This window comes from Photinus pyralis, unplaced genomic scaffold (genome assembly GCF_008802855.1).
Source record: "Photinus pyralis isolate 1611_PpyrPB1 unplaced genomic scaffold, Ppyr1.3 Ppyr1.4_LG2, whole genome shotgun sequence".
In the NCBI taxonomy this organism is placed as follows: Eukaryota; Metazoa; Arthropoda; class Insecta; order Coleoptera; family Lampyridae; genus Photinus; species Photinus pyralis.
The window spans coordinates 8,074,729-8,094,727 of NW_022170403.1; the positions used below are offsets into that span (position 1 = coordinate 8,074,729).

Sequence of the window (19,999 nt, forward strand, 5' to 3'; positions counted from 1 at the left end):
ACAGTTTGTTACGCGCCAACACCCACGACTGGATTTTGACACATTTTTTTAGTCTAGAACCACTTCTATTTCTTAAGGTACTAAAAAAACTGGAACGTCTGATTAACACGTACCCGTTAGTAGGGTTAAAACTTCAAGTGCAAATATGTCGAGAACCGAATTTCAGAACAGGATACTCATAAAAAAAGTTTCAGCTGAAAGCTGCAATACGCACATTTCCTTAGTCCTCGTACATTTGTCATTCATTTTAAGAGTCCAATTAATTTGTACATTGTATTATAATTGAATAGAAATATCGGTCAATAATCTTATCGTGACTATGATCAATGATAATATTCATTTGTATTTTATTGCCTTGGTTTATTATGAAGTAGGTACGATATGATGTGTTGCGAATGAACCCAGTTGTTGCAGAGAATAAGAAGCATTTTGCCTCCCCGCTTTAAGGGCAACAGGTGAGTATATGAATAAGAATTCGATTCCTTGACCTAATGTCAAGTAAACTTAAAATTAAACCAACAGAATTGTAGGAGTAAAATGAAAACAATCTGTGTTTACAGTGCTGTCATATTGAAAACTCTTCTATATATTTTTCTTATACAAAACTTACTCGAAAACTTTTGACTCATCTTATCGACAAAACCCAGTTTTAGACATTTGTCAGATCACTAAACTGAGATTGTCTTTCAAGCAAATAGGTACACAGATTTGGTCTCACCATTGTCTCCAAATCGTTCACCTAAGGATGTTGTAATTTGTGATTCGTTCTTTTCCTATGCATGAACCGGATAGTTACAATGCAAAACTACTTAGAGTGTTGGTTTCACTGCCAACACTTATTCCAATAAAGGTTACTCGATAATATAAAAAAAACGAATCTGCGATCTGAGTTTCAGATCCGTGAAATTACTCTATTTTATGTCAATGTGTAAGTCACAAATTGACTCACCTGTGCTATTTCATATTTTATAATTAGCGGCAAGACATTAAATCATAACAGGATTTTTCCTAAAAATTTCTAGACGGTCATTATACAACTCAATATTTATCCATTTAGGACTATTATTTAATTTAACCAGAAATCTATACTACTAAATTTTTGTTTTTTAAGTTTTTAACATCCATCATTGAGTGATTTCAACTACCTTCCCTCCTAATCCTAATCTTTTTAGCAAATTCACTTGCACACAAAACTATGTCTTCATTAAATAAATAGATTTCTAAAACCCCTTACTAAGATTTACTCTGGAATTTATTTACATCATCTAGTATAAAAAAACAGTAATTTTGTTTTTAAGATATCACGAGGACAGTCAGTAACTTGTGTGCTGTTTAAGCATTACTTTTTTTTGCCGAAACCAAGGCAAAGCTCGATAAACACTATGGGGACCCTGCACAATCAATTTCAATGGTTAAAGAGTAGTACCGACTCAAATGACGCCGAACATTTGGTCGATCGGAGAATGATGTGAATGTGTGTGAAGTTGCTGAGGTTGTAGGCATCTCAACTGAACGGGTACCCACATCACATTTTACATGAATATTTGGGCATGACGGTGAGTGTCTTCAGGTGAACGTGCAACATGCATCATGGGCAAATATTATTCAGATTTTTGGACAGATTAGATATTGATTTGAAGCTTAAACGATCGCATTTCTATATGTGTAGTCAACATGGCTAAATTCCATAATATGGGCTATACTACCACTACATCCAACATTCACAAGATTTAGCGCCGTCCGTCTATTTCTTATTTCCAAACCTGACGAAATGGCTGGGCAGTAAGAGATTTTGGTCGAATTAAATGAGGGACATGAGGAAACCCATTACTTGGAAGGAATAAAAAAATTGGAAAAACGGTGGAGTAAATGTAACAGGGGACTATGTGGAGAAATAAAACGCTTATATTTCGAAAAAAATATCTTTCATTAAAAAACTGACTGACTCATAAAATTACCATCGTAATTTCGTAGGCAATACCACAGACAACATAATTATACTATGTTGTCTGTGGCAATATTCAAGTAAAATCTGTGCAGTACCTCAATTTCCTTCACACAAAATATTCCTCACATTCTATAAAGCCCGGTTATCCTGTTTTGGTATAGTAAAGTTGCTCCCCCACAGAAATACGAGTAGTAGATAGGTTCGGAATTAAAACTCCTTAACGAGTTATTCTTTTCTTTGACAGTATATGTAAATTCCCATGTGACAATGTTTAGGATGTGGATGTCCATTCCTGAGCTTCACCACTTTCTCTCCTAAAGATTTAGCTTGAAATAACTTGAATTCTTCAATCTTCAAAACATCCAATTTGAATTTACTTTATATTGCTTGTGCTTCAACGTCTAGTCTAAATACAGGGTCACTGATAAGTCTGGAAACGGTCGATACTCGGAAAAATATACAAGGAATCAAAAAAAGTTTTATAAAAAAGATTTGAGGTTCTTTAATATCTACTAGGCAGTAGTAGATTTTAATTGTACAGGGTTAGTCATAAAGGTGTGGCACACCAATATAGCATTTTTTTAAATGGAACGTCCTGTATACTATTCGATATTTCAATTCTTCTCTCAATTTTGAGCATAATTTGCAAAAAGCATAGTGTACCAAAATTCCATCGTTTCCGAGTTGTCAAGTTTTGAAAATAAAAGGTATCGCTTTAAAATGTATTGAATAAAGAACAATAATTAATGATATCACGAATTTCTGTTGAAAACATTTTGTGGTTCTGAAAAGAACTGTTTGTGGAGTTTGTTATGATGTTATGTTTGGAATCATTAATTATGGTTTTTTGTTCAATTATTAATAACTTTTAGGATAATAGCGTTTATTTTCAATACTCGATTACCCGGAAACGGTTGAGTTTAGGTACATTATGCTTATTACCAATTTTGCTTAAAATTGAGAAAAGAATTGAAATATTGAATAATATACACGGTGTTCGATTTAAAAAATGCAATTTTGGTGTGCCGCGCTTTTATGAGCAACCCTGTATAATTAAAATTATTATTGCCTAGTAGACATTAAAGAACCCCAAAACTCTTGTATAACGTTATCTTGTATATTTTCCCCGATAATTGACCGTTTTCAGACTTATCAGCCACCCTGTATATCTTCTGACGCGCGCTTTTGGACAACTTTCCTGTGCCTGTCGCAAACACGATTTTCAAAACTTTCCTTATCTAAACTTTTACTTCGGACAGGCGCTCGTCCGCAACCTTCTCGGTCCAACGGCCAACATCGAATCCATCAAGTTGCATTCCCAACACAACTCCCCTTTTTCGTCAACCAATCAGACAAATTCTACTCAATTTGGTTATATACGCAATTTTAGTGTAAGGGAACCAATATCTACTACGTGAAGTTTATCTAATATCTTTTCCAAATTAAATTTGTAAACAATTACAAGTTCAGATACTCGTATTGGTATACAAATACTTTTAGGACATCCAAAAGAACCCGTAGACATTGTGACGTACCCAAGTCGACAGCTCCCGCGCTAACAAAAACGATAAAAACCCGACTCAGCAATCGCTGGATTCCCTACATGGTGGAAGCATTCACTCGTACCCAAGGTTATTATCGGAAAGGTGGAACATAACACACTCATTGAATTTGAAAAGGAAATGAATGTTTATTGAATAAGTGATCACAAGGGTAAAATGAATTAAAATGCCGAGAGTTCTTACCAATTCAGACAGAATAATTTAAAGTCAAAAAATTGACAATCACTGTTCAAAGCGGGTAAGTACGAGTATATAGGGAAATCTGGAGCAAGAGAGGTAACTGTGAAAAATGCTAAACACAATGTACATCACATTTACAATACACAAAAAAAAAATAAACAATCCGATGAAGTAATTCGTGAATTTGAATAATTTAAATCTGACGTTCATTTAATAGAACATTTCATAAGCCAAAGAATGGCCAGCTCAAGACAGATTTAAATGAAACTCCAGTCCTTTCCCATTTGTTACAAACAACATTGTTAATTAACCGGACTTTCTCCGGTCTAGAAGGTATCTGAGGGTCCTGTATACGGTAACCTTAGACTAAAGTTGTATTTCGAGATAAATGCCGTTAACTATCTTTATCACGTCGGCATCTAGCTCTCCACGGCCGAATGGGGTTAATTACACCCAAAAAAAGCAGATTGGTACACAAAGAATTGAAGTCGTTGAGCAATCAAATGAAAGTTAATAACTGGCCAATCTCAAACAAATCAAAATAAGAGTAAAATTTACAATTACAACTAAGCGCATTACATTTGTGTTTGATGTAGCACAAACACGAAAAATGAATTATAGAATTAAAACAAATTCGACTACCCATATACTCTTTGGTTATATCTACTGATACGGCTGATCTTTGTGTGTCAGTAGGAGCTTGTACGTCCGATGGTGGCATTACCTAGAGCCTGTAACACAATCCAATTTTACACTTGTAGCTCTTTCATAACACAACTCATTTGCATATACCGAAATCAGTAGGACTTGTTACAGTTATGGTTACACAGGTAGATTACGTGTAACTTGTAGACTTGTTACAATTGTATAGTTTGTGTTACAGGCCCCAGATGTCGGTAAAACACACAGTATAAAAGATTTACACTCTGAAAAAGGAACCTTTGGTCTCCTTGATGAAAGGTCCTGGTTTAACAGGCGGGTATGTGTTGGCCCTTGCGTTCCTTCATGGTAACGAGGGCTGGCTGGTAGTAATCACCGTTTTGATGCGAATTTGTGCTGCGCTTTCGTAATTACGCATTTGGACGCAAAATTTAACCATCATCAAAAAAAAAAGATTTATGCCGAACTCACCTTCTACACTCCTATTCGTATAGGTATTATTCTAAAATCTTTGGCAAATATGGTGGAGATATCATTAAGTGACTTAGGGCTTTGAATATAAAATTATATTCAAAGCTTAGGGGCAGTTAGAGCTTAGAAATTTGGTGGAAAAAATGTGCAATGGCACACAAATCGCAGTTTCGTTTTTAGGTATCTACCCTTTTTATACGTTAATCATAGAAATGGCGCTTATAGATGTGTATGGAATTTGGGAATCTATTTCGAGTTGTAGTAGTCTACATTATCTCGCACGAATCGATATATACGTACCCAGGGAGTGTAACCATGGAAATCTTGTATCAGACAAAGACGATGTTATATGCGTTTACGTTTCGTTTTAATAAGTGGTCACCCGGATGACACGCAATACACATTAATCGTTGAAAATGGAAAACATTTATCGTCTTAAAAAGGTAAGCCATTTGAAGTAATCTTCATTGTTACGATTGTGTCGTGTTTAATATATATTAATTTTGCAAGCTACAAATATAAGTTGCGCATTTTACTCCTTGTGTTGTGCCCGGAAAACTTACATTGGGTAATTATGCTTTTCAGAATATGGTTTATCCTGAAAAAATAAACTTAAATGAACTCTCTAGAAAAACATCCGCATTTTCCACTACTTCCTGGTGTTCTGAACCTCTCGATGACGGCAACACAGATGATAATACTGATTGCAACAAAGAGAATGTCGATGATCTCAGTGTTCGAAGCGTTAATGGTGGCAGTGAAAAGGATAATTCCGTAAACTCTATCAAATCTAACAATTCTGTGTGAGTATAACAGAAACGGTTGTGTAGATAGGCCCTTCAAAATTATAAATATTCGTGCAAGATTACCAGAAATGAAATGCAATTTCGGTCTGGTTTCCCTTGATTGTTGCCAGTCCTCATTGCTGAGATCTTACGCTCTCAAACGGACGGAATGTCGTCGCCGTTGCCGATCGGAACCTGTCTGCTGACAGCGCAATTAGCGCCCCCCTGACTGTCAGTGCATAATATGTATACAGGGTGGCCATTTGAAAACGAAACAGAGCCTATTTTGGGAACCTCAAAACATTTACGAAAAAATCCTCGGACCCGTCAATTTTTGATTCAAGGGGGAACCATTTTTTTTGCTAGTTTCGCCCCCCTAAGGGCAAAGCCCTAGCGGGGTTGACGACCGCCCCCAAAATGTTAAATGGGGGGGCGAGTGATACATTATTTTGAAGGTATTTTGTGGATTATAACCCTTAAGTTTTAAATCGCTACTAATTTGCCTAGCCGATACAGGGGCTAATAAAAGTTATAAAAACGTGTCAACATTTTCTTATGAAAAAAAAATGTTTGTAAATGAATTAGTTAAATAACAAAAATTAATACAACAATAAATACAAAAAATGTTGTTCTCCTACATTCTGAACCATACTTTTTGTTGTTTTTTTTTCTTTTTAATACCTGTAGGTGGCTATGCCAATTCTGCAACGGAAATCTTGGTTATTGTTGAGAGCGTTATTATAACAACATTTTGAAGTTTAATAGTGCTTGTCAATTGTTGTTGTCAAAACATAGTAGTGACAAATAGCACTTTAAAGTTATTTAGTTGCAAAATCGGTACATTGAACAGTAATAATAATGGTTTATTCACTTGCTGAAAGAGTTGAAATAAATACTCCTTTTTCCTAAACGATACTGTGAATCGTCACAACTGTCGTATTGGGCTGATTCAAATCCCAGAATATTTCGTGAGGTACATACACAACATCCCGAAAAATTGAATGTTTGGGCTGGCATTTTTGGTAACCATATCCTAGGCCCCTTCTTTTCACCTGGCAATCTAACAGGAGAGATGTACCTGGAGTTATTAGAAAACACGATTTATCCAGCATTAGTGGAGATACTTGAAAATAACAACGAGTACTTGGAAAATCGTCTAGTATTCCAGCAAGATGGTGCGCCACCCCACTATGCTGCAAGGGTTCGTCAATATTTGTACCAAACGTTTCCAGGACAATGGATTGGAAGAAGAGGAGCTATTGAATGGCCTCTTCGTTCCCCGGACTTAAGTCCGTTAGATTTTTTTTTATGGGGGCATTTAAAAACTAAAATGTATGCTAGTCAGCCAACATCGTTAGACAACTTGCGACAAAGAATAATTGATGAATGTCGTCAAATCACCCCAGGAGTTTTGCAAAAAATACGGGAAAGGTTTGAACAAAACCTGTATTATTGTATGTAAGTCGAAGGCCAACATTTTCAACATTTACTTGATTGATTTTACCTTTAAGCACTTAAAATAAAATTGATTTAAATCTTAAGAGTTATAATCTATATAAAAATACCTTTAAAATAAGGTATCACTCGACCCCTCATTCGATTTAAAATTTTAGTGGAACTTGTCACCCCCGCTATGGCTTTGCCCCCAGGGGGGCGAAACTAGCAAAAAAATGGTTCCTCCTTGGATCAAAAATTGACGGGTCCGAGGATTTTTTCGTAAATGTTTTGAGGTCCCCAAAATAGGCTCTGTTTCGTTTTCAAATGGCCACCCTGTATATGTATGCTTATGACGGTAATCTCTACGGAGGTTTTCCTGTGCACAGGTCATGATGGATAACATTTCTACCTGAGACACTGTGCTATATGCTGACCAGGAGAGAAGCTGACGTCAGGTCTCGGTCGACCACCATATATACCCATGCCCGTTCCCCTGTCTTTTAGGGAAGGGACCCGTCTGTAAGAGACCCACACGAGCCCCTCAGGAAAGATCGTCTAGACGAGACACATCTATTGGCGATGTAAAAGCTTAATTGTGAATATCTCGAAAATGTTGGAGAAAGGTACCTACAAAGAGAAAGTGCAATATTTCGGAGAATTTCTCCAAGGGTTTGATTCTTCTTGCATTATACAGTGTCGATTTTGCATGTATGCTAGGGTGCCTTTAAATGTTTATGTGTAAAGAGCCCCCCGTTAGTCATCTACCAAGAAAATAAACATCGATAAATATACGTTAAAACACAACCATTTACTAAACTATTTCGCTTACACGCCTTATTTGCATCCGATATGGATTAAATTTCCTACAAAATACTTCTCGACAGCCTATGTTTATCATCAAACATTTTAAAGCAATATCTGGATGTTTTTCCGCAATTCCCTTGAATCCAGGATTTGTGTAACTTCTGTGACGCTGCAGTTGACACGCGCCTTCTGACTCGGAAAACCAGCGTGCATCTTGTACGTACCCAAGTTTAGGGAACCTTTATTTGATAGAAAATGAACCGATGGGAACTCTAGAATTTGTTCAAACATTTGTTTCTACTCCCCACTCTTGTCTCACGGGATCTAATTTTACCTTTTGCACTTGCTCTTTGCACAACACCACAGTAAAATATCATTAAAAAAGATTGATCACTCACAGATTTCTCCCTACAGGATTGCGAATAAGCAATTTATTCGAGACCGAGTCAGAACCTTAATTGATGCTTTCACACAACGAACACGATCAATACGTGAGACGATAGAGCTACCGGTAACCCCTTCAATTAGTAGTCAAGAGGTCACTCCAGGCGTAGCGCGAGCAAAAGAAGAAGACACGGATGAAAACATGGATTCAACAGCAGCACCTGAAGACCAACCAACCAACCAAGAGAGAACTATATATGAAAGATTTAATAGTTTATATAATAGTGCAACACTGGATTCACAGGGAAAACCATATTTAATTTGGATGTGTGTCGCAGCGTCAGCTGTTATGTACAATCTATGGGCAGTGCCGCTGAGAAGCACGTTTCCTTACCAAACACCATCAAATCGAATAGTGTGGATGTTTTTTGATTATCTTTCTGATACAATATACCTTATAGATGTTCTCTTTATTCAAACAAGGACAACGTATGTTAGTCAAGGGTTTACAGTTTCGGAGTACAAGCTGACGAGATTAAATTATTTTCGCAAGATGTATTTCAAGGTAATGTATTGCCAACGTCAATAATTAGTAGTCCTTCTATCTGTGTTGCAGCTGGACGTTTTTTCTTTGATACCATTGGATTTACTATTCTTCTATATTGGCCCTGACCATGCAATTTTTAGGCTTCCCAGAATTTTTAAAGTCCATACATTTTGGGCACTAATCGATTTTATTGATAAGTTAGTTGCATCGCCCCATATCATACGTCTTACCAGAACATTACTGAATATGTTTTATCTTATCCATCTAAACGCTTGTGCATACTACGCAATATCCTTGTGGGAGGGCATAGGAACTAATGATTTTGTTTATGACGGGCAAGGAAATGCTTATATTGTGTGTTTTTATTTTGCGACTAAAACAGCAACGTCAATTGGTAAAAATCCTAAACCTACACAAGAAGTGGAATACATGTTCATGACATTCTCCTGGTTGTTGGGAGTATTCGTTTTTGCTGTACTAATTGGTCAAATAAGAGACATCATCGCTACGGCTACTCAGTCCAAAACTGAATACAGAAAGTTGGCCGATGAAACTCTAGAGTACATAAGACGTCTTAATTTGCCGCAGGAGATGCTAAAACGAGTCCAGGTGTGGTTTAATTACACTTGGGAAACCCAGCGCACCTTAGGTAGGTACTTTATACTAATGTAAATTTAAGTCAAATATGAGTACATATTTGCAGACGAAAATGTAATATTGGATTTTTTGCCACAAAAAACTAAAGCGGATCTCGCAATGGACATTCACATTAAAACTTTAAGTAAAGTGAAGATTTTTGCCGATTGTGACGAAGCCTTGCTTCGTGAACTAGTTCTTCAGTTGAAATCCGTCATTTACCTTCCCGGAGACTTAATCTGCAAAAAGGGGGATATTGGAAAAGAGATGTATATAGTTCAATCCGGTAAAGTTCAAGTGTTAGGACCAATAGACAATTTGGTCCTCGCTACTCTTTCAGAAGGCTGCGTCTTTGGGGAAATAAGTTTACTGGGAATAAAAGGAATGAATCGCCGTACTGCAGACATTAGGTAATTCACAAAGGTGTATACTTCAATTTAACTATTTATTCGATTAGATCTTACGGTTACTCCAATCTCTTCGTTCTGAGCAAGTCAGATTTACAAGATGCGTTAAGATACCACCCGGACGCGCAAATGCTGCTTGTTGCAAAAGCTAAGGAACTTATGAAGCAAAACGAAGAAATGGAACGTAAAAACAAAGCCACGATAGTTATTAAAAATCCGAGCGAAACGGAATCCGAACCAAAAATTATTAAAACCGTTATGCAAACATTGCCAGCAAATTCGAATCTCAATCACACGCTTACGAGTGGGTCGAAACGAAAATCGTTGCCAGCAAACTCAAATGTCAATTGTACCAATGGGCCGCAACGAAAATCTTTGAGTAACTCGAATAAATTTCAGTCGCGATACACTTCGCCAGCAATCGCCGAAGACAATCGCGATTCTGACCAAACGTTTGAGACTAAAGTTACTGTTCATAGAACTTCAAATTAAACTAATACCATAGGTACTTGTGCAGACTGATTATCGAAGATGGTCGGTCAGTTGTATTTGAGGAACACTGTATGTTATCCACTTGATACTTTGAAAAATGCCATTTCCAAACAAGTCAATATCCTCTTTTTTCGCGGCAAACGATTTTTTCCAACGTACAATTCATCTATGGAATACATAAAATCGTTAGAGAATTTATAGCATTTCTTAAAATAACATATTGGAAGAAAAAATGTTTTAAAAGCCACTCGTGAATGTTGCCGCGTAACATAACTGTAAATGATGAGTAACGGGCAAATATAGACAATAGCATCTATCAATTAGCGAAAACCCGTAGTAAAGTTTCATTTATTATATCTTTTGTATGTGTCTTTGATTCAAGAATTACTACGAAAAGGTACATTTCCAAATTTTTAAGTGCTGATATCAGTACTCAATATTATGCTAAAATGTTCAAAATGTTGATGTACCTACTTTATTTATAAGAGGGCTGAGGGACATACATAAACAAATTATGTATAATGTACTAGTTAACGAGCTGTATCTATATCAACTTCTAATGATTATTTTTATACTGTTTGTCATGGACAACGTCCAATGGAAAAGCCTTATTATCTGTAGGTATTTTCTGATAAAGCTACTACTAAGTAATTATAGACCGAGAGATAACGACAGATTTTGTGCGATGATTTTTAAACGTCTGTCACCGGAATTTTCTCTCACAAGTTAGAAATAGCATAGCTTACACTATGGAAATAGCGTGTAAATGTATTACTCTCGCTAGGAAAGATTGCCGGTCACAGCACACCTTATGTTGATCTAAAATGCGAGCGACTTCCGGAATAGGATCGTGCCAGTGTTGAACAAAAAGTCTTTTCGGTCAACATTGACACTATACTATCCCAGAAGTCGCTCGCAGCTTTGAATATAAAATTATTCAAAGCTCGCAGCTTAAGAAGAACATACATTGCAGACCGAGGTGTTCTGTGACCGGCAATCAAAGTTTATTATAATAATAATACAAGCTGTTTATGCAAGCTGACGCCTTGCAGTCCTATATTTGCATGTTAAAATTAAAACTTTGTTAATAGCTAGCATTATAATATGTAGTTCATCGCCCACTCAATACAATTGAAACAAATTCATCATCTACTTGAAAGTGCATTCACAACTATACACTACCATCGAAAACTCAGAAAGCGGCAAATCAGAGCTTTTCAAGTATCACTCTTTTGGTGTTGTTAAAATGCGACTCTTGAATCAAATTAAGTTTATTACAGTGATGAGTGATTTTTACTTACGTCAAAGTTGAGCGTGCAGAGAAGTTGCAATGAATCATATGTTAAGCTTCCTTGGAAACTCAATTTTAAATAACAGGTAGGTAATCGAAATTAATTTATTATAAATTTATAATTTTAAAACTCAGTTTATTTAAAAATTTGAAGCTAGTTAAACTCTAATTTTTAGCGGCATCAGTTTCCGTTTGAGTTGAAGGCTCAGAATTTGGATTTTCAGGGTTTTCAAAATTATTTCCATCGAATTCCCCATCATTTACACAGGACTGTGAAAGCTTCTCAATTTCAATTTCATTGAGGATTTCAGCTCGTAATTTTGATTTTAACGCAGTATCCAATCGCGCTGGTTTCTCTGGATCAAAATGTTGGTTTGGACGGCCACATAGGTAACAGAACTTAGCAGTACCTGTAAAAATCACAGAGGCACACACAAATATATATAAAATAGTAAATTCACATTTAAGTGTTTAAATTTTACCAACTCGGATATTAACTTAACTTACACCTCAAAAATACAGAACAGCGTACACATCTACGATACAATCCATCGGATTTATCAAGGAATTCTATTTCTATTTGACAAACACGACATTTTTGGTTGGGGTACTTTTCCAACGCGAAACAATCAATAACCGCGTTACAATTAGTACAAAATCGATCGAATCTGTCCGTCAGTACTGGCAAATTATGCGAGTGCGCCGCAGAAAATCCCCCTGACCGTCTTTCTTGAGTACCACTTGGTTGCGCCATTTTTTGACTTTTCTAAAATTAATCAGTATCACAAAAAAGTAGGAACGTATTGATTATCACTGACTAACTTAAATTAAAACTTCGATTTCAAAGTTAAACTTGTCCTGTATCCTTCACTCACGTAACACAAATGTGAAATGAACTTAAAATGCACCTGAAATTAATGTATTCACGACTCTTTTAAAAGTAAAACTAAACCGCGGACTAAGCATTTTACAGACAACGACTCACTCAGATCGAGTAAAAATATTACGTAGAATTAACCATGAAAGAAAAACAGCACCATTGTTTAAATACTTTTTAAACAATGACAGCACATTTGCCATCCAAGTTTTACATTACTGGGTACGCAAACGTATATATGTAGGCATTAAAGAATTTCTCGGTAAATACAGTTATATGTATAAACGGCGTCGTCTTCTTCGTAAATTTTTCCTTGGCTATTCCCGTCAACAATTTGCACAAATAGGCCATCCCGACTTTTGACACGCGAAAATGCTGTGTACAATTGTCCGTGTGTAAAAACAGGTTGAGGAAGGTACACACCAATCCTTTCAAACGTTTGCCCTTGCGATTTTGTTATAGTAATCGAGTAAGCAAGACGAAGAGGAAACTGCTTTCTACTAAATTTAAATGGAAGGTCCGTGTTTGATGAGTCAATTAGTATTCGCGGAATTAGAACTTTCTGTCCTTTACGATGTCCAGAAAATATGCTGCACTCTATAATATTATTTCCAAGTGATTCCACAATCAGTCTCGTCCCGTTACAAAGGCCATGCTTTGGATTTAAATTTCGTAACAATGTGACGCAACATCCTTGCTTAAGATTCAAGCAGTGTGGCGGAAATCCCATAGGTGTCAGTGAGTGCAAAAATTCAACCGGATACTGAGCCTCCTCCTCCTCACTTTCGCATTCGGCGACCTTATCAATGCTAAAATATTATCACAGTTAGTTTAGCGGTAAAATAATGTAAAAAAAACTTTAAATGTTCTCGTATTTACCTGTAATATGATTTTTGCTCGCCATTCAACATGGCCAAAACTTTTTCGTTAATTAATAGCGTGTCCGCATTTTTTGGGCATAGAATAGCCATTGACGCAAGACGATCTGAGGACAACGTATTGATATTTTCTCCGTAAACAGATTTGACAATATCGTCAGTAATTATATCACTGCTTAGCTGAACAAAATCACAGTGTTTTGCTGCAGCATCAACTCCACCTCCAACTGATAAGAGCCATTCTCCAAATACTGCATTGCCTTGGTTTAGTCGCATATTTTGTAACAGTTTAAGCTCCTTGAAATGTTTCCAAACCGGGCTGCTTTTCACGCATGCTTCCACAATCTGGACCCGAGTTCCATGCGGAACAACAGGTGCCTGTTGGCGAAAATCCCCCCCGACCACTATAACAATTCCGCCAAACGGATCATCGCAGTTCATCAGAAATCGTAGGCTTCTATCAACAGCGTTCAAAAGATGAGCATGACACATTGATATTTCGTCCCATATAATTAGCTTTGTATTTTTGAGTTCCCTCCATGAGTTTGTGCCTTGTTTAAAACGCGATGTAGTTGTTTCATCAAGATTGATGGGGATGCCAAAGCCAGAATGGACGGTTTTTCCACCTAAAATAAAAGTCATAGTGAATTTACATTTTCAGGTACACTTTGTTGTTTTCATTCAAATACCTTTGAGCAACGTTGCAGCTAAACCTGTTGGAGCTACAGATTTGACCGTTCCTCCATTTCCAAGGATTGTTGATGTTAATGCTTTATATACAAACGTTTTTCCACATCCTCCTGCTCCAGATAGATAAAAGCATTTGTTTTCTGAGATGCCGTTTACAGAATCCATGATAGTTTTGTAAGCAAGCAATTGCTCTGCATTGTCGTTCATCATTGTAACCAATCGATCAGCTTCTTGTTGCTCGTGTACAGCGTCAACTTCTTCCAAAATGTGATAGCCGTCTTTTGGAACTGGAAGTCCATAGTCTTTGCACGATTTTCCAAATTGCATCAAATGCTCTTGAATATCTCTCAGCGCCTGTTGCTCTGCCATATACTCACTGTGGTTCTGTAGGTAATCCTCCATTAACGACGTCTTGTATTTTAAGTACAATTCCGAAGAGGTGCTCGGATGAACCTGGATTAATATTGTCGCAAAAAGTAGACGCAATTCTCGTGGCATTCGAAAAAGTTCAGCTTCGTCCATGGCTTTGTCCCACTCTTCATCATCGTCTAAAAGGTTAATAGCTTTAGCAGCTTCCTGATATGTATCGTGAAGTTTTCCGTTCACAGTTCGTAAATCTTCATAGGATGTGGCGCCTGTCAATTAAATAAAGATTTTGATTTATATTATTAATCTTATGGAATAAACAAAAAATGTAAGTTTTGTTAAATCCATTTTTAACTCTTACCTCGAACATGAAGCAACAAAAGCCGAAGGCAGTATTTTTCCATATCCTTTAAATTTACAAAGTACATCCTGGCAACTACTTTATCTCCACCTAGTTTCCGGGGCTGCCAATGGTTGGATCTCCAAACATAGTGGTAGGGTATATCACAGTATAAGTACTTCCGTGCATTTACGTCGTTTGCATTTAACTGGAACCATCGCGTTAATTTGGTCCCCTTTTTGGCAGCAGCTTCCAAATCACGACGCTCAGCGCCCTCTTCAAAATATACCATTTGCTCAAGCGGGAGGTGAACAGGTAATCGCTCAACAGAGTGGGACCTTCCGGACATTTCGTATTTTTTTAACCTCCACATAGCTTCCGGCGCTGCTATATAACGCGTGTCTAAATAAATCTTGACCTCATCCCAATGATAAGTTCCAGAGCCCGTTGCTTCATTCATTTGAACAATGGCGGCATCATGGCCTTTGTAAATATATTTAAAAATATATTTTATGCTCTGGATTGATGAGCATATTTCAACATTAATGTGAGCATTGTACTTTCGCGACATGTATGGATTGTACGGGACTACCCACCGATTATCTAGTTTTACTCCTTTTATTTCCACAGTACGGTCCAAGTTTCTGCGACGATAAATTGGATAGCCGTTTACATTAATATTTGTTTCATCGCAGAATTCTTTTGGAAATTTTTTAATGCAGGAAATATGCCCTTTGTTCTCTTCCATGCAAGGGGCATCTTTTTTAAGTTCACCGCACGGGCCATGCATCATGCAAGACGTTATTATTTGAAATAGAACTGGGTCAGCAACAGGATCCGGAATCTCAGCAGAAACTGCATTATCAACATCAGCGGCTTCGCGAAATTTGTCTTCATCGTCAAGAATAACTAACATGTGGCAATGGGGCAAACCTGCAGCAATAGACACATTAAATTTTCATTTTTAATCATTCCATTAAAGTTGGTTAGAAGATTTTAAAATGAAACTAAAAATGTACTAACCTCTTTTTTGGAATTCAATTGTGTAAATAAACGCTTTTACTTTTCCAAAAACTCCTCCCTTGTTAGACACCAAATCGTTAATAAATTCCTTTAGCTTCAAATGAAAAACGGTCCCAACCAAATCCGGTCTATCAATTGCTGTTTCTTTGTGTTTTAATTCGTCGCGGATTTCCTTCCATGTGGGATTGCACGTGAAAGTAATAAATAAGTCTGGCTTTCCGTATTTCCCAACTATGACCATTGCGTCCTGATAATTCTGAGTTAGAGCGCGTTTACTTCCTGTAAAACTGGATGGCAAAATAACAATTCGTCCTGGCTTTAAATCCTTTATTTCCGCCTGGTTGTGTACGTAATCCATAAGGCCGCTGTACATGTCAACTCGCAATTTCTTTTGATTTGTTTTATTCCAAACTAACCGTCCACCTTCGACTTTCAAAAATGCATCCACAATATACATTTGCGTCAGTTTGCCTAAATGAAGGATTGGGTTAAAAGACTCTCGTTCTTGCATCCGGTAGGAATAAAATTCCAGCATGGAGATATTTACAACCTTTCTTGTCTCGTCAGCTTTCTTAATTCCAGGCTGCCATCCTGCATCGCCAAACGGAAACATAATTGGATAGGTCATAGGATCACAATTTGGACTAAATATATCGATATTTTGCAACTGTCCAGTTCCCTTATCATAAACAGCCATATCTCGTTTAAATCCAGGTTCCCCATCTTTAGAAACAAACACTGCAGCAACTTCGTTTGCTACAGGCAAATTGTATCGGCGAGGGTCATGTTGTCTATCCTTAATAATCCACATTTCAATTGTATTTTGATTTATATCCATGAGATCTTTCATCATTTTAAAGGCTTCGGCAAATGGATTACGTCGCAGGACTTTTTCAATAATATCAAAAACTTCTTTTCTGCATCCCTCGTTGTGTGTGTTCTGAGACCGCATGTTATTTGCATATTCGGGATCCAAAAAGTAAAGTTGAGCATAGGATGGTTCTGTTTCTTTGTTGTCGAAGTTGTCACTATAAATAAATAATGGATACAACCAAAGTTGCATTTTTTGTTCATTCCGTACTTGATTACCGTTCTCTCGAGTTTTACATTCCGTCAATTGAAAACAAATAATCCATAATTAATTTAACGTACCTGGGTTTAATGGATGTTGTTGTGCGATGGTAGACTTGACCATGGATGACAAACGTTGGAGGACCACCACGAAGTTTAACTGGTTGATGCCCAAATGATGCAAATCCGAAGGCGCTATTAAAGTTCCGTACGTTTCTCATAAAATTTTTGCCGTTTTCGGTGCTCTGGGTAGCTAATTCCCGTAGTTCCAAAGGATAATCATTCAGTTGTCGTAATGTTACACTTCCGTTCTCACAACAATGAGAAACATGTCCTTTAAATGTCTTTTCTCCATTGAAATGTAAAGCTCCACAATGTACGCATTTAAAACTTTTTGTTCCCAAATAGTGTTCGTCAGGCCGGTTATCCGGATTTCGAGCAACATATTTAGATGGCGGGGGTAATTTCATTCTTTGTAGCTTTTGACTTTCGTTTCTTAAATGAAGTCTTCGTTTTTCTGCTTTCTGTTGTTCTGGGGTCATTTTTAATCTTTGTCGTTGCGACCTTAGCTTATCGGCTTCTTTTTCCGCATCACTTTTATTTGCTTGACGTTTACGGCTGTATTCTCTCATTCGTGCCTTCCGTTCTTCGCTTGTTGGAGTTTTTGATGAACTGGCTACAGGCGGTGTCAAATTCATAGTTTTCTGTAATTTAAACACTTTTAAAAATTTGCCAAGATTTCATCATTAACTAAACCATGCCGGTTTCATCATCAACTCAATCAACTAACCAATATTGTATTTAAAAGTATTTGACTTACCTTCAATTTGTGTTAAGCTACTTTATTCCATAAATTGTTCTATTTCGTCATTTAAATCAACACTATAAATTTAACAACGTTTACTAATTTACAATAAACAGATTTATTAAAAATTACTTTTACTGTCAGTTTCTTTATTCGTTTTTTACTCCTAAAAGTGATGTGAAATAAAAGTAAAACTAAACCCACTCAGATCGAGTAAAAATATTACGTTGCATTATGTTGAATTAACCTTGAAAGAAACAGTACGTTTGCCATCCAAGTTTTACAATGACGCGCGAAAATACTGTGTACAATTGTCCGTGTGTAAAAACAGGTTGAGGAAGGTACACACCAATCCTTTCAAACGTTTGTCCTTGCGATTTTGTTAATTAAGCAAGACGAAGAGGAAAATGCTTTCCACTAAATTTAAACCGTTTTTGATGAGTCAATTAGTATTCGCGGAATTAGAACTTTCTGTCCTTTACGATGTCCAGAAAATATGCTGCACTCTATAATATTATTTCCAAGTGATTCCACAATCAGTCTCGTCCCGTTACAAAGGCCATGCTTTGGATTTAAATTTCGTAACAATGTGACGCAACATCCTTGCTTAAGATTCAAACAGTGTGGCGGTAATCCCATGCTTAAGATTCAAACAGTGTGGCGGTAATCCCATAGGTGTCAGTGAGTGTAATATAATAATTCAACCGGATAGGAACGGGGAAGTGGCTCTTAATAAAGAGTGATATTTGTGCTAAAAATACATTACTGTATTTACACTTGTCATATTTAAAAATAAAACCAATTAAAATTAACATCACAGCTTGGAGGACAAAAATTCATCGATCGAATAAAAGCTACCAGTTAGCAAGATTTTTTTAACATCAATTCTGAATTTATTTAAAGAGGCAGTCCTTAGCGTGTCAGGTAGATGATTAAACAATTTGGGACCGTGATAGTTGGTTGAATTCCTACTCCTGTTGAGTCTTAAGCGTTTTATGTTGATTAAGTCTTTGGTACGGGTGTCGTGTGTATGAGTCGTATTACGTATATACATGTACGTTGTTTTTCACTTCGAGGAGGGTGTGATAAATATAAATACAAGGTAAAGTTAGTATACAATGTTCCTTAAACTTATGCCGTACGTCTGCAGTGTACCGAACACCTGTTATTATTCTCACACTAAGTCTTTGCAGTTTGAAAATTAATTTGGCACTACTAGAAAAACCCCAAACACTTAATAAACATCTGCCACTAATGCATTTAATTACCTAATACATTTGATAGTTCATAATTCATGTTGACAGACGTTTCCCAATCAAACGGTTTTGTAACAATTTTTGGAACATTACTTACATGATATATGCTAACAACCGAAGAGACAACGAAAAACGTCTGGCAATGTGCTAGCGCCCTATTAATTTATCTCGCCAATATTATTTTAAAATTGATAGGAAACGTTTATTAATAAACTTTTATTAGGTGTGTTGTCAAAATTGGAAAAATTACATAAAAATAGAACAGACTGCACAACAGACGTCTGATATATGTTTATACGCTAGTTCTAACCTATGTAAAAAGACGTTTAACAATCATCGCACAAAGCACTGTTGTTAATTCTCGGTCTAAATAGAAAAGTCAAGTATTTTTGAGCAGCTGTTTAGATAATGTTTATTATAATATAAGGAATAGGTACCTAAAATAAGTGATAGTTTAAGCAAGAGCGCACCCGTCTATATGTTATTCTAATTGAAATATACATTATTGTTTCATGCAAAAAGGATTTTGTATCCGAAAATCTCCTATTATGGAAATGTGGAGGTGTGGGTGGTGGCGCGCCGCTTGCACATCCAGCAGAAAACTAAAACGTGCTGCTCCCTCATTAGTCAGGACGGTCAACCGATAAGAGCATCCCTAGCGGCAAACATTTAACAGCAGACCTCAGAACTCTGCAAAGCAATTTATCCTTCGACGGCGCTTCAAGAAACAACCAGCTCTCCGACTGCACAACCAGTTTGCCTGGCCAGTTGGACTTCGTGCCATGCTCCACCAGGTGGTGGTATTTGCGCGGGTAGTATCTGTGCTAGCCACGGAAATTTTTTTATGGGGTACTTACTGATACCGGGTCCTGAATCTACGATTCTACGCACCAATTTCATGAGACTTGCTCCCGATATTATCATGGGGATGGGTCATCGAGTGAATTATCCCTACGTTCACAAAACGCCTTAAATTAATTGGCGAGTTTTGTACTGTAGTCAGAGCTCCATCAAGTTAGCCCCCGCATTTAAAAAAAATTATTAAATAGTGCTAGTGTTGTGTTAAATGGTGCTGCTGATCCAATTTTA

General features: G+C 36.8%; 2 protein-coding genes across 5 annotated transcripts; one reads left to right on the top strand and one right to left on the bottom strand.

Moving 5' to 3' along the window:
- The first annotated feature begins 5,101 nt into the window (after positions 1-5,101).
- On the top strand, positions 5,102-11,348 carry LOC116163071 (cyclic nucleotide-gated cation channel beta-1). The gene is made up of 6 exons (XM_031476917.1): positions 5,102-5,264; positions 5,407-5,624; positions 8,262-8,796; positions 8,848-9,427; positions 9,482-9,824; positions 9,872-11,348. Exons 1-6 carry the CDS (start codon positions 5,238-5,240, stop codon positions 10,311-10,313), a joined length of 2,145 nt encoding a protein of 714 aa, XP_031332777.1. The 5' UTR covers positions 5,102-5,237; the 3' UTR covers positions 10,314-11,348.
- Positions 11,349-11,482: 134 nt separating this feature from the next.
- LOC116163070 lies at positions 11,483-18,407 on the bottom strand. 4 transcript variants are annotated; one of them, XM_031476915.1, is made up of 9 exons: positions 17,787-18,407; positions 17,670-17,731; positions 16,931-17,553; positions 15,779-16,806; positions 14,777-15,688; positions 14,049-14,684; positions 13,361-13,985; positions 12,112-13,290; positions 11,483-12,014 (listed from the first exon to the last, which is right to left on the bottom strand). In XM_031476915.1, the coding sequence occupies exons 3-8, from the start codon at positions 17,545-17,547 to the stop codon at positions 12,729-12,731; spliced, it is 4,380 nt and encodes a 1,459-aa protein (XP_031332775.1). In that variant the 5' UTR covers positions 17,548-17,553; positions 17,670-17,731; positions 17,787-18,407; the 3' UTR covers positions 11,483-12,014; positions 12,112-12,728. The 4 variants fall into 4 exon arrangements, with proteins under 4 accessions (XP_031332775.1, XP_031332773.1, XP_031332772.1 ...); XM_031476913.1 differs by having other exon boundaries at positions 12,112-12,370; positions 12,427-13,290; positions 17,670-18,407; XM_031476912.1 differs by having other exon boundaries at positions 17,670-18,407.
- Between the last annotated feature and the right edge of the window lie 1,592 nt (positions 18,408-19,999).